The sequence below is a fragment of the Anomalospiza imberbis genome, chromosome 27, assembly GCF_031753505.1.
Source record: "Anomalospiza imberbis isolate Cuckoo-Finch-1a 21T00152 chromosome 27, ASM3175350v1, whole genome shotgun sequence".
Lineage (NCBI taxonomy): Eukaryota > Metazoa > Chordata > Aves > Passeriformes > Viduidae > Anomalospiza > Anomalospiza imberbis.
Window position 1 is genome coordinate 2,609,470 of NC_089707.1, and position 14,325 is coordinate 2,623,794.

At 50.8% G+C, this 14,325-nt stretch overlaps 2 protein-coding genes across 2 annotated transcripts in view; both read right to left on the reverse strand.

Moving 5' to 3' along the window:
- Positions 1 to 1,957, reverse strand: part of INSR (insulin receptor) — a 59,186-nt gene extending 57,229 nt beyond the window's left edge. The window contains exon 1 of the mRNA XM_068173800.1: positions 1,629 to 1,957. Within this exon, the coding sequence (XP_068029901.1) occupies positions 1,629 to 1,713 (85 nt within the window). The 5' untranslated portion in view covers positions 1,714 to 1,957. The remainder of the gene's footprint in view (positions 1 to 1,628) is intronic.
- Positions 1,958 to 10,685: 8,728 nt separating this feature from the next.
- On the reverse strand, positions 10,686 to 14,221 carry USE1 (unconventional SNARE in the ER 1). The gene is made up of 8 exons (XM_068174254.1): positions 14,067 to 14,221; positions 13,858 to 13,907; positions 13,237 to 13,315; positions 12,585 to 12,737; positions 12,355 to 12,373; positions 11,608 to 11,638; positions 11,207 to 11,369; positions 10,686 to 11,001 (listed from the first exon to the last, which is right to left on the reverse strand). Exons 1-8 carry the CDS (start codon positions 14,166 to 14,168, stop codon positions 10,819 to 10,821), a joined length of 780 nt encoding a protein of 259 aa, XP_068030355.1. The 5' UTR covers positions 14,169 to 14,221; the 3' UTR covers positions 10,686 to 10,818.
- Between the last annotated feature and the right edge of the window lie 104 nt (positions 14,222 to 14,325).

Sequence of the window (14,325 nt, forward strand, 5' to 3'; positions counted from 1 at the left end):
ACCCCAAAAAGCAAATATGATTTAAATAAATAACCAAATCACAGGCTGCGCCATGGCAGTAATAATAGTGTTTTCAAATTAGGAACTGCTGGACTCCAGTTGCACACGTATTTATTTATTATTAGTGCTATATGTCAACTGCCTTTTCCATCTCTGCTGGAGACAGGCAGGTTTGCCCACAGCAGCTGGGACTGACCCTCCCAAGGTAACACAGTGTCACCGGCCTCTTGTGAGGTTCCAAACGTGTGAGGGAAGAAACTGGGTTATTTCTGAAATATGTGACTTGTCCTATTGCTGGAAAAAGAGGCTGTCTTACAGGAGCATCCTGCTTTATTCCCTGAATCCCATACACATCCCAATAATGTGCATCAATCACTCTACTGTCTGTACTTGAACTGATTCTCTTGCTCTTGCCTTTTCTGATGGGAAAGCCAGCAGGTAGACTGTCTAGGGGAGACGTGACCCACGGATCCAGTTAGCTGTCTTTAAATAAATATTTTCCTTTTGTCAAAAAAATTTGTAAGAATTGCCCAAAATTAAAGAACCTCTCATTAAAAGGATTTCCTGAGCAAGTTTATTTAACGTAACCCATCAAAACAGCTTGTAAGGCTTAACCTCGAGCCAGCCTTGGGTTTAACAAGCTTGTGACCTCCAACACAACATCTTTATACCCCTGTCCAGTATTTTACAAGCCCCTGTGTACACACAGAGCCTTCCCCCGGAGCTCTCCCATCTTAATACCTGTGGATTTGGCACACTACCTAAAAGTGGTTAAAGACAAAACCTCCGCGTCTGGCCACACTAAACCCTCCTGAAACCGGAGCCGGTTCTGAGGCAGCCGAAGAGCGGCGGGGGCACAGGGCTGGGGAGGGGACCGGGGAGGGCACCGGGAAAGGGATCAGGGAAAGGACCGAGAAGGGACTGGGGAAGGGAGCGGAGAGGGTAGCCAGGAAGAGACCCGGGAAAGGAACCTGGGAAAGGGACACGGGACAGGAACCTGGGAAAGGGACCCGGGACAGGAACCTGGGAAAGGGACCCGGGACAGGACCTGGGAAAGGGACACGGGACAGGACCTGGGAAAGGGACACGGGACAGGACCTGGGAAAGGGACACGGGAAAGAATCGGGGAAGGGACAGGGGAGTGGATCGGGGCAGGGGACCCAGGGAAGGGGCCGGAGAGGGGTCGGAGAAAGGGACCGGGGAGGGGACTGAGGAAGAGACCCTGGCAGGGCCCGGGGAGGAATCGGGGAAGGGACGCGCGAAGGAAAGGGGGAAGTGCCCATGGAAGGACGCGGGGAGCGGCACCGGAGAGGGGCCCGTGCACGGTCCCGCGCCTGCCCCGGGCGCGGCCCCCGCTGACCCCGGCCCAGCGCCCGCCCGCGCGGGGCCCCGCGGGCCGGGACGCGCCGGGGCAGCCGCTGCCCTCCCCGCGGCCGTGCCCGCTCCAATCTCGGCCGCCGCCGGGCCCTCCCCGCCGGCCCCGGGCCGGGGGTGAAGGTGACCCGGGAGCGCTCCGGGCCGCGGCCGCGCTGCCCGCGGGCCCCGCGCAGGTACAAAGGGCACGGCGGGGCCGGGCCCGCGCCGCCGCCGCCGCCGCCCCCAGCCCTCCCGGCCGGGCCCCGACTCACTCTCGCCGCGGCCGCGGCCGCACCAGGCTCCCAGCACCACGGCCACGGCCAGCGCCGCCGCCGCCGCCGCCGCTCTCGGTCCCATCCCGCGCCGCTGCCGCGGCCGCCGCCGCCCGGCGCGAATCAGAGCCCGCGGGGCGGGCGCGGGGGCCGGGCCCGGCCGAGCATCGCCGGCGGAGCCCCCGCGGAGCCCCTTTATAGCGCCGGGCCCCTCCCTGCCCGCGGTGTCGGCCCCGGCCCGGCGGCCCCTTCCAGCGCAGGCCGGGCTGGCGGCGGCGCCCCGGCCAGTAAACAAGGGGCTGCCCCCGTCAGCTGCGAGCCGAGCGGGGCGGCCGCAAGAGGCGGCGCGGAGCGCGGGCACGGGACGGGACGGGCCGGGGGAGGAGCAGCGGCAGCGGCCGCGGCGGCATCCAGCCAGCCTTCATCATCCCCCCGTCCGTCCAGCCATCCCTCTGACCGTCCATCCTTCTATCCGTCCGCCCAGCCACCCATCCAGGCTGTGAGCCCGGCTGGCGCTGCCCCCGGAGCCGCTGTGGCCTCGGTAGCGTTCAGCGAGTGAAACTCGGGATGGAAGCAGCCTCACCTCGCTGTGGGTTCAAATGGAAGGAGAGTAGGGTTAGGTTAGAGATTAGGGAAAAGATTTTAACTGGGAGGGTGGGCAGGCCCTGGCACGGGGTGCCCAGAGCAGCTGGGGCTGCCCCTGGATCCCTGGCAGTGCCCAAGGCCAGGCTGGACAGGGCTTGGAGTGACCTGGGACAATGAAGGTGTCCCTGCCATGGCAGGGGATGGAATGAGATGGGCCCCAAGGGCTCTCCCAACCCAAACCATTCTGGGGTTCTGTCTGTCTGTCCCCAGTGCTGACAGCCCAGGCTGAGAGCAGGGCTGCTGCCCTGGCTGTGCCCGTGTCCCTCCTCCTCCTCTCAGAAAGGATGAATTGCCGCAGAACTGGACAGAGCTTGGGATCAGGATACCGTCTACCACTGCCACTGCTTTCAGTATCACAGAACCCAAAGAGCCATTGCAGATTTCTGGTTCTCTTTCCAGTGAGAGTCACCATTTGGTGCCTTTTTTAATCATCTCTACGTTGCACTTGTGCTAAGCCATGACAGTACGTTTCCTGGCAACTTCCAGTAATTTTATCTGGCTCTTGCTTTCAGCCATTTCTGCGAGACAAATGAGTTATAAACTGCTGGAATAAAACCTTTTTTAATTAAAAAATGCTTCGCAAATAGACATTCTTTACAATTTGTATCCCGCCATGTTTAGCTTAGAACAGATCTCTCATTTCTTCCTGACATTAAGAGCCCCGGGCAGGCCAGTGGTGACCAGCAGGTCACCGTGCCTCAGTCCCTTTGTCTGGACACTGAATTGCACTATGAGTTTACCCTATTTAAAATACTTTGCATTGCTTTTCCAGGTAAAGAATCACTGCAGTTGTCCCAGGGGCACGACACAGTGTGAATGAGGGGAGGGCTGGTCAGTGAAATCGTGGCTCTGCTGGCGTGATTCAGCCCCTGACACTGTTCGAGGTTTCCCTGTTGGACAGGGTAAGGCTGGCGGCCTGATTCGACCAGTGTGAGCAGGATTAGCTGGGATGGTACCTGTGCAACAATTGCTACATCTTGGCATTTGCAGACTATTTAAATGCTGAGATGAAAGGCTCTGCTTAAGTGGGGATGCTTTCTCTGTCATCAGCACAGCAGATGTGTGTCTGCACAGCACAGGAGCTGCTGGTTCAGCCCATTGGTGCATCAGAACCACAGTCACGGGACAGCATTTCCCCCATTTCTGTCCTTTTTTCCCAAATCCACGCTGCTGCCTCAAGCTGACAAGTGCAGAGAGACTCGGAGCCCCACTCATTTTGACTGCTTCAGGAAGTAAGGCCAGTTAAGGAATGGAAATAAACAACAAAAGTATGCATTCTCTGCTTGCAAATTAACCTGCTTTACGACTGTAGACTTTGCATAAAACAGACAGAGCCAAACATCACCTGGACAGCTCGGGCTGTGTGGAATTTATACTGTGACTGTAACAGCAACCTGCTCTTGCTTACTCACTTATGTTCTCATTGCCTTTCATGTAATAATGATATCAGCTTACACATTGGCACATGAGGATTAAAGGCTACAGATTTATTATCTTTCCTTAAAATACTATTTTTAGTTTCTAATTACTGATTAAGAACATCAGGGTGCAACCTTTCCAGCATCTATCCCATACATCCACTGCTACATATTCATCACGCTACAGTGCACTTGGTTTGCAATCAGATAAACCAACAGGAGCAATGTGGGCGCTTAGAAACTAAGCCAACACCTGCTTACTCTTTTTTTTTTTTTTTCTAATAGCTGCAATGCAGGCTCTTCTTCTTTTCCTGATTCAAGAAGCTACTAAAATCACCGGTTTGATATATTAAATGTTGGCAACAGTCATATTTCTTTCTCTCCACTACAGATGTTTTATGGTTTAGTTAAAAGAACTTGGAAATAAGCAGGGATAAGTGCTATGAACTGTGACAATCACAGACCATGGGGGTTCAGATCTGAATCTTCCTGAGAAAATAAGGACAGAGAGACTTGCAATAGAGTGTTTGATCCTACAAAGACTTACCTGTTTTGGTTTGATCCATTCCTTACTTAAATTATGGAATGGTTTGGGTTGGAAGGGGCCTTAGAGACCATCCCATCCCACCCCCTGCCATGGCAGCGACACCTTCGCTATCTGAGGCTGCTCCATGCCCCAGTATTCAGCCTGGCCTTGGGCACTGCCAGGGATCCAGGGGCAGCCCCAGCTGCTCTGGGCACCCTGTGCCAGGGCCTGCCCACCCTGCCAGGGAACAATTCCTGCCCAATATCCCATCCCTACCTGCCCTCTGGCAATGGGAGCCATTCCCTGTGTCTTGTCCTCCATCCCTTGTCCAAAGTCTACTGCTCTGTCCTACAGATGCCTCCACATCAAACCAACCGAAGAGTACCAAGTTCCCAACAGATCCCTCCTCCACATCAATGCTGCTCAGAACTGAAGCCCTTGGAAACCCATCCCTGGAGCAGGAGCCACATTTGCACAAAGAAGTAGGGACAATTATCCAGACTCACTCCCTGATTGGGGTGACCCTGAAAGATGGAAAAGTCTCTCCTCCAACCCGTGCCTCCAAAGAAAGGCTCAGTAGTCTTCAGTGGTCCGCTCTCAAGGTAGTTTATTGTGTGTTATCTAAAAGATTTCTCCCTGAGCTGCTGCGGTCCGTTCAGCAGTCAGGAGAGGTCACACACTGACTCCCAGGGGGCTGGTGCCCTCTTTTATATCACACATTGTGTGTTAAATGTTTATGGTTTTACCCCAATGCCCATCACCTGTATTGAACAGTGACTTTCTACTCTAAACCAATCTGTGAGTGCCAGCATCACCAAGAACATGGAGGTTAGGAAGGAGAAAGAAGGAGGACAGGGCACACCCAAGTCCCTCCATCTTAGAACCTCTGACCCCCATGTACAAAACTCAGACCCCTCTGTACAAGGCCTAAAACCCCCCTGTACAGCACTCAAAAACTCTTCCTCTCACTTTGTGACTACTTCTACTATAACATCTAAACTTTTGTGATTCCTTGTTCTTCCTGCAAGGTTGGTAAATTGTTCCATGGATCAGGTTCAAAGCCACAGGAGTCTGTGGCTGCACTCCAGGGTCTCAAACGCTCCCGAGCCCGGAACATCCAGGAGTGTCCAAGGGACATTCTGGGTTCCAACATCTCCCCCTTTGTAAAGCAGCTTGAATATTGCAGCAGTGACATCCTTGTACTGTCACAAGTGTCTGTGGAGAGAGAACCCAGCTCAGCTCCCAACCACCAACACATGGAGCTTGCTGAGAGCTTCACACCTTGAGAACCAACACGTCTTTTTCTCTATACACTGGAACACATGGGTGGGTTTTAGGTTGTGTGCCTTTAGCCATACAAATTCAAGTTCCTCTCTAATTAACCAGCCTGGGAATAGTCAAGGAACACAGACTTTGTGCCCAAAAGGAGCTTTGGAGCAGTTGACTCACCTGGAAGGTTCATTGGTACCAATTCTGTTTTAAGAATTAAACTGCTTGAAAACCAGTTCAGAAGCCAAAGCCACACGGCAGCCTGGGGGCTGAGCTGAGGTCAGAATTCCCACTTTCTGCTCCACCAGTTCACTGTGGCCTTCTCTAAACAGCAAGTTCCAACTGCCTGGGTGAAGAGTTACCCCATGGCTTGGGTTGCTCTGTTTTTATTGATTTGCCAGGCACTCTTTCCTGCTCACACATTTCTCACCAGACAATTTGCACGTTATGCAGCCTCCTGCCCTTTGAAGATGCAGCAGAGCTGCTGTTGAAGCCAACAACAGCCAAGTCTCTGCATCACTGGCAGGATGTTGCTGCGAAGGTTTACGGGATTGACTTCTCAGTGACTAAACCTAACTCTGAGAGCACAGGAGAGCTGACCTTGGAAAATTATCTCATCCTGTTTAGAGTCACACAAAACCCTTGGCCAAAACTATCAATATAAAATATTTCACGTCATGGATTGACAGAGTTCCTTTCTTACCCTTCCTTCCGTCCACACCAAATCCGATAAGTGACTTTTCTCGGTGAGAAGGCTCAGAGGATGGAGATCCGGTCACTTTATGTGCTAAGGACAGAAGTCTCAGCTTTTTACTGTTGAAACAGGAAACACTGTCAGATCCTTCTGGAGAATTCTATTGTTCCATGAGCAAATACAAATTTTGGCCAGGGTGAAAATGGCAGAGGGCATCTCTCTGCTACAGGCAGGTCAAAGACCCTGGAGATGAAGGAAGCAAATTCCAGGTCTTCATGGCCAGCTGCAGCACTGCCTCATTTTAGCTTTTTTTTTTTTGTCCAGTTTCTGGTTTTGTGCAGTTTGATTTCTGGGTGTCACAGAGGCAGATGCAATATTTGACTTATTTTTAATTCCTTGTAAGAATATTTTTATTCTAATTCAGCATCAAAGTTTTCAACATGAAAAAAACAAAGTACTGTCAGCGTTCCCAACCTGGGGCTGGCGAGCAGGGCCCAGATGTGAGACAGCCAGAGAGATGTGGCCTTCAGCCCCCCGAGCCTCCTCACCCTCCATCCTCCATCCTTCCCTGAACTTCTGCCGCTCACCTCAGGCAGCCCCAGGTGTGTTTTGCACAACCTGCTGCCAGGCTCCCTGTTCTCCATCGGCCACCACGCGCAGGGCAGTGGCCACAGCCGTCCGTGTCACTGCCCCCAGCACGGCCACGCCGGCTTCCAGCCCAGCCACCAGCTATACCAGTTCTGATCCACAGCTCACCCCCAGCCCCTCCTTCCTTGGTTATTTCTTGACACTAATGCCTGTTTTTGTTGATCCAGAGTCTAATTTGGAGAGAGTGCTGGCGCTCTGGGCAGCACCAGGGGTTCCCAAACCCTGGCTCTGTGCTCCGCGCTGCTCAGGGTTTGTGTTTTGGACGAGTCAGAACTCCCAGTTCCCGTTTGATAACCGGTTTGTTCTGTCGCTGGGAGACACGCCCTCCCTCTGTAAATGTTACAAACCAGCCGTATCTGATCCATTATTCACTAACTGCTGCTGCTCCTCAGTTCCAGCTCCTATTAGAGGGAGCGCTCATGCCAGAAATGTCACGGTGGCATCATGTGACAGGTGGTATTGATTTAGCGCCGTTGGGGTTTAATGTCACTCCCGTTCAGTGGGACACACGGCGAGTGCACGGATTCCCAGCAGTGGGGCAGGTCAGGACAGGAGCTCCCAGCCAGCCCCATGCCAGGCCCTGGGACTTGGGAATTACATCAGGAATTCTGCTGCAGACCGCAACATTTCAGTATCTGCTCCGAGCTGCTCTAGCACTGCCATTACAGTTTTTATGATTCACAGAATCATAGAATGGTTTGGAAGGATCTTAAAAGCCCATCCCATCCCAACCCCTGCCATGGGCACGGACACCTTCCATTATCCCAGGTTGCTGCAAGCCCCATCCAGCCTGGCCTGGAACACTTTCAGCAATGGGGCAGCCACAGCTGCTCTGGGCAGCCTGTGCCAGGGCCTCACCACCCTCACGGGAAGAATTTCTTTCGTAAAATAAACTAAATTGTAACTATAAATCATAAGACTCGATTCTGAGGTTTCATGGCAGGTTTACAGCAGACAGTGAGAAGGAAGGTGACGCTGGGTGTCACACAGGGAACAGTCAGGAGCAGAACACTGCCCACTCCCTCCTTTTCACTCTCCATAGGATATTCCCTTCTGGCAGAATAGCTGCCAGTTTGGGGAAGCTGCTCACAGCCTCTCAAGCCTGATGCACAAAGTGCAAAGAAAACCCAAAACCTGGGACTGCCCAGCCACAGGAGCCATTGTATCCAGTGTTCTGCCCCTGCCATTCCTGCACCAACAGCCCGTGAAGGATCCTTCCAGCACATCCCATCTGTGATGAGGACACTGCTAAACACTGAGCATTGTAACACGTGGAGTCCCTGCCACCAAGGGTGTTTGCCAGAAAAGCTTAGACTAACCCAGAGTCACTGCTGCTGCCAGACTCTGAATTGCTGCATCCACTGGCCTGACGTGACCCAAGCCTCCAAAAGGGTTTTGGTTTAATTTCCCTTGCTCTCTCAAAGCAGGTAGTCTGCCAAGAAGCCAAGCGAGGCCCAGCCCTGTGCCTGATAAACATCTCCCCATCTGGATTTCCCAAGCTTTTGGGAAAGTTAAGCAACTCTCACAGAAGGCCATTTCTATACATATTCTATACATATTATTCTGTGGAGAGCTGCACAAAGCCCTGTGCCACGAAATGGAGTTGAGGGCTGGAGCAGCAGAGCATCCACCACCCTTCACAGGTCAGTCAAAAATAAAAACTGTCATTCATCTGGGAAATGTCACAAAGCCCTGAGTCATTGTTTATTCTAAATAGCACCAGCTCCCATCTTCAAAGTGGTGTTGAATGACTCCAATTGCTAAACTAACTCGAGAAAAGCAAAGACAACAGCCCAGCCTTTGTGTGCAGGGCAGTGGATCCGTTGGGTTGGGAGAAAAAGGGAACATTCTTCCACCTGGGAGAGAAGCCCCAGGAAGTAGAGGCTCAGTGCTCAACGGCCACTGGAGATAACAAAAAGTGTTACAGAGTTCACTCCTGGTCATTCATTCAAAATAACAAACACCCATGAAATGTCAATGGGCAAAAGTTAAGTGGTTTCTGAACTCACTCCATGCAGGCTTCTTTGTAAATCAGTATCTGTGACTTGGAGGGGTGGATGTTTTCTTGGAGACAAGCTATCACTAGCAGCTGTCTTTCCAATCAAAAATTTCCTAATTTATAAGTGCCAAAAAGTTGTAGGCAACCCATTTTGCTGATAGCAAAAGTCAGTTTTAAACTTGTCTGCAATGATGCACCAAATCTTTTGTAAACTGGGAAAAAATAATTTATTTCAAGTAATAAAGAGGACAGTGTTATGGACGATGAAGCATTAATGTTGCATCCCAGAATCTCACACACAAAAACCATTCCAGCATCACATTCAGCCTCTAAGAGAAGAGCTTGGCATTGAAATGCCTGCAGGGAAAGTAGTGAGCAATCAGAATTGAAAAATAATTTGGTGACACAGCATTGACTAATGAAGCACAGTGAAATGTCAAACATTACTTAGAGATGAAGGAAAACAACTGGGAAAAGTAGAAATGTCCATAAATTGATTGCTACAACTATAAATTTCTCTAAATTCAAGGTAAGCAAAACAGGAGTATATTGCAGATACCTGAGTAGCTGGAGTTAAAAGCTGTACCTCATACTATAATTATTCATTTGATAATTCATAAGTGAGTGGCATACTACATGGCAAACATAGTGTTAAATAACAGAAGTATTCTGTGTAAAAAATGTTAACTGTCTTCATTGCCAGAGATGGGTTTGTGCAGAGGGGAGCACAGCTCTGACACAGAGCCTGCTGCTTTGGGATGTGTTCAAAGCAAAGCTGGATATTCCTAAGAATCCAATTGTGACAACAGCTCTTCTCCCACCATCCCCTGTCCCGGGGCTGTTGGGATCAGCAGCCAGGCCTGGAACACCCCATGGTTTCGTTCCAGACCAAAGCACAGCCAGGGTCACCTGCTGCCCGTCACCTCCTCCATGGGACACACCTGAACACTGACCAGCAGGATGCAGAAGGGTTTGCTTTCAGCTCATCTCAAGCACCTACAGAGACTCTCAGGCTGTCACACAAACCCTGCTTTACTGCAGCCTCCAAGTTTTTCTAGCAGCAGCAGTATTTTAAAAATAGGAGTTTCTTTTTTCTCTGTTTTATTTTAGTGAACTCTGAAGACAACAGGAATAATTTGCTCAAAAAGAAAGGCTAAATATTTTTTTTAAATTATTACTTCCATCTTGAAGACACCACCTTCCTTTGCCCTCATCTTCCAGCACAAGCATGTTTGCACAGGTGAGGTCTGTGCCACCTGCAGCACTGTGTGTACAGTTCCACAGACCAGAAGGTGGCAGGGTCACAGTGTTTCCTTCATGCAACAGCATCAACACCACAATGAGAAGTGAGAACATTTGCACGCACAAAAGGGAGGCAAACCCTGCACAGAAAGCAACTCCAGTCCTGCAGCAATCTAAACTGGAGAAGATGGTAAAGTCTGTAGTCCCAAATACCCATTTGGGAAAAGGTGAGCCCGAGAAGAGTTTTACCTGTTGATACGCTGAATCTGAGCCAAGCAAGCGCCTGAGCAGCAGAATTCTCTTTCTACACCTGCAGCTGTGTATGTACAGAACTGAAATTAAATATCCTGTTGGCAGCAAGCTCCTAGGTCAGTACAGAAAAGCTGTGAAGGCAGGAAACAATGTAAGACTTCAACTGCTATTTAAATTTGTATTGACTAAACGCCTTTCAGGAGTCATAACATTTGTCACAAACACATTAAAAATGACTGTATTTATCCACTAAAGAACTTGTTAGCAGCTCAGTGTAAATTCTCATCTTACCTCAGCTCTCCCTGCAAGAGGCAACAACAGTCACCAAGTAAACAAGTACGCAAGTGTGGAAAGCCTTCCTCAGGAAACCCTGCACTGAGAAGGAGATGCAAGGCAGGCCTTGGACAGCCTCTTTAAGGACACTGATTGTGACAGTTCTTACACCAGCTGAGCTTTCCCACTGCACTGCAGGCAGCTTTAAGTAAAATGAAACAGAATCATTTCAGTTTGGGGAAAATCCTGATGAATAGAATCATGCTGATGAATATAAAACAAACTACAATTAGCATTATCCAGAGCAGCCAGTTGACAGATTTCTTGGCGTGCTGTTCCAGGCGGTCAGATTCGTCCTTGAGCTTCTCGAAGTTTTGGTCTGCCATCCTGAGGGAGTGTGACAGTGTCTGTGGAGCAAAGAGAGCAAACAGTGTCAGCCTCACAGCTGCCAGGTCTGGCAGCTTCCTCCAACTGAGAAAAGGTTCAACTGCAGGCAGGTGCTGCCCCCAGTCTCCCCACTCCAATCCCACCTGGAATCTGGAGCTACAGGATTACACACATCAGCACCTGAACCTTGCGGGTTGCAAAACTGAGGGGCTCAACATGTGCTACCTGGTTGTCCTGTTTGATCACGTTCTGGGCAGCCAGAGTGTTGTTTTTGAGGCTGCGAGCCAAGCTGAGCATTTCCTCAGCCAGCTTCTCCTGCATGTCCTGGTGGTGCTGCAGCACAGCATCCAGCTCCACTGCCGACTGCTTCTCGTCTGATGTGAGGCCTCTGCAAGAGCACAAGGGGGGAAAAAAAGGGGATTTACACTTCCTTCTGGGCTGATCTCACAAGTTTTCCCCAGGTTTTACATCTCTACAAGACAACAAGGCCCATTGAGTCAACTGAAGTAATTATATTTTGGTTTCTATGAACAGACACTTCACCTAATTTAAAGCGTATCTGGGATTTTAAATTGGGGAAACAGTCCTCAAAACACTGAGCACTGGAATGAGAAATTTTGACTTACTTTCGCTTCCTTATGTTCAACTCCTCAGAATCTGGAAAAATATAAGGTGTTTAGCATGTTATAAATTCCCATGCAATCACAGGCTGAAAAAACAAGTCTGCTGTAAGGGATTTTTGGATATCCAAATCCTACTTAGCCTCTACCCCCAAGGAATATGGGTGTCAAATGCCTACCTGCTTTCTGCAGGGAAAAGAGGACACCCAACATCAAAAGAGGGGAAAAACCCCAGCTGAATCACATCCCTGAGGGCAGGGTTTCAGCCCGTGTGTCTCGGTGTTCTTTCAGGACACATTAGATTGGCCCAGCTCCAGCTGCTCTAACAGTAGCCATGGAAACATCAAATTAATTCCTCCCAGTTCCCTACGTGAATAACACGGCTGTGTATTCCAGAGGAACTGAACAACACCTACTCAAAACACCCAGGATCACATGGTTTGCTCAGAGCAGAAGGGAACAGGCACAAAATAAATTGTCCCTGCTAATTCTGTAATTAGAATGTCTGTTTCTGCATGAATGCTACGAAAAGAGCTTCCTGCAAGTCCCTGCCACCATTGATAACAACACTTCTGCTTTCAACTGTCAAGAGTTTTTGGTTTCATTTGTTTTTAAAATCTGTTGTCTTGAAAAGAAGTGAGGCACTAAATTAAAAGTACACTTTGGGAAGTCTTAGAACACCTGACCTCCCTCTTCCCCTCTCTGTAGGACTCAGGTTGACTACAGTTAGAGGAGCCAACAGATTGAACTTACCATCAGCAGCCAGGGGGTCCTGGGAGGAGAAAGAGAACCAAAACAGCAGATTACAAAGGGTCAGTGATAAAGGACAGCCCTGCAGGCCTGGCAGAGTGCCTGTGCCTAGGATTTAGAGATAAAGAGGTGCCTCCCCACCCAGCCTGGGACACTTCTGAGACACAGCCACCCGAGGCAGCTGGACACAAGCAGGACAAGCTGTGAAGCAGCAGCAGCAGCGCTGAACGCACCGTGCCGAGCAGCTCGCTCCTCATCTGGCCCGTGCAGCGCGCCTTGGTCTGCAGGTGGACGGTTTTGGTGGCCGGGGTTCTCTCCTTGGCCGTCGTCGGGGTGCGCCCAGGGGCCAGGAACTGGTTTGCCAGAGCCTTTTCCATCGATGAAGACTGGGAGTGGGAAGAAGCAGGGAACAGTCATGGATATGACACTCTGCAGCGTGAGGCAGCTGGGGTGTGACCCACAAGGATGGGGGTGCAATCCCACAGCTGCTTCCCAACAGGGAAGTCAGCCTGAACAGCAGTGCCGACTGCACCTCACTGGCTAAACCCGGCTTGCTGGCATTTCACAGCTCTCCAGGTGACCTGGGACCAGCCCAGAGAGGTGTCAGGCCTGAGGGACAGCACCTGCCCTTGCATCTCGCAGCAAAGGAGTGAGAAAGATGAACACAACGTACACTTTGCTTTTGAAAAGAAGTTTCATACCATACCTTCTTTTAACAAAATATGAATCCAATATATTTATGCGGGCTTTCACAAGGAGTGCCTAATAAGATTTTAATGACTGTTATTTTGAGATGTAAGATAAATGTAAGCATAGGAACCAGGTAATAGGTGAATATAAACACAGAATACTGGAATCTTTTCAAGCTGAACTAGTAGATCTCACCAATTTTTCAGCTTCTAGGAGTCCCTTTAGGAAGTCCACTTTGCGAGAGTATTCATTCAGCAGTTCAGGGGCTGGCTTGCTGTTGGAATTGAAAGATAACAATATCAAAACCAAAAGTTATCAGCATTTTCTAGTGTTCTACTTTCTAAATGAAATAATAAAAAAACCCCACATGGTTTTCCAAAGAAGCAAAATAGCCTCAGATCAGGAATACACTTCCAATTCTCTGAAAATCACCTTTTCCAAGGCAGGGAGGGCTCAAGGAATACGTATTTCCACAGGGAAGCACACACTGCCATGGTGTCTGTGGGCTATGGCCGACTTACGGGTAAGAGATTATCGAATCACAGTGTCATTAATGGTGGAAAAGGCCTCCAAGATCACCAGATCCAACCTTCGACTGAATCCCCCCATTGCCACTAAACCACATTGCAAAGCGCCACATCCGCTCTCCTTTGGAACACTTGCAGGGATGGTGACTCCATCGCTTCCCTGGGCAGCCCGTTCCAGTGTTTTACCACTGCCACTGAAGGAATTTTTCCTGGTATCCAACCTAAACCTCCCCCGGCACACCCTGCAGCACAAACCCACACCAGGCACCCAGGGGCTCAGAGCGCTCACCTGGACTGCTTCTTCAGCTCCCGGAGCATGTCCTCCAGAGCAGCCACATACTGAGGGCAAAAACAAGATTTTAAGCGACGGCATTAAGGAGAAACACCCTGTCTGGCAAGGGCTGTGGATTGAACACCACAGCGCTCCCCGTCTCGGTTCCTGAGGGGGCGGACGCGGTGCTGCGGGGCAGAGGGGCGGGAGGGGAGCGGCGGCCTCACCTTCTCCAGCCGCCACTCCTCGGGGTCCCGCCGCTCCGCCGCCAGCGCCTCGCACCGGCTCAGGAGCCGCACCAGGTTCAGCTCCAGCCGCGTCGCGGCCATGGCGGCACCGGAACTCGCCTCAGCGCCGCCGCCATCTCGGGGCGGGGCGCGGGGAGGGGCGGGAAGCGCCGGGCGGGCCGTGACCGCCCCGGTTTATTTAAAAAAAACCCCAAAATCTCCCCAAATCACCGCAGAGCCAAGGCGTGCACACGGGCAC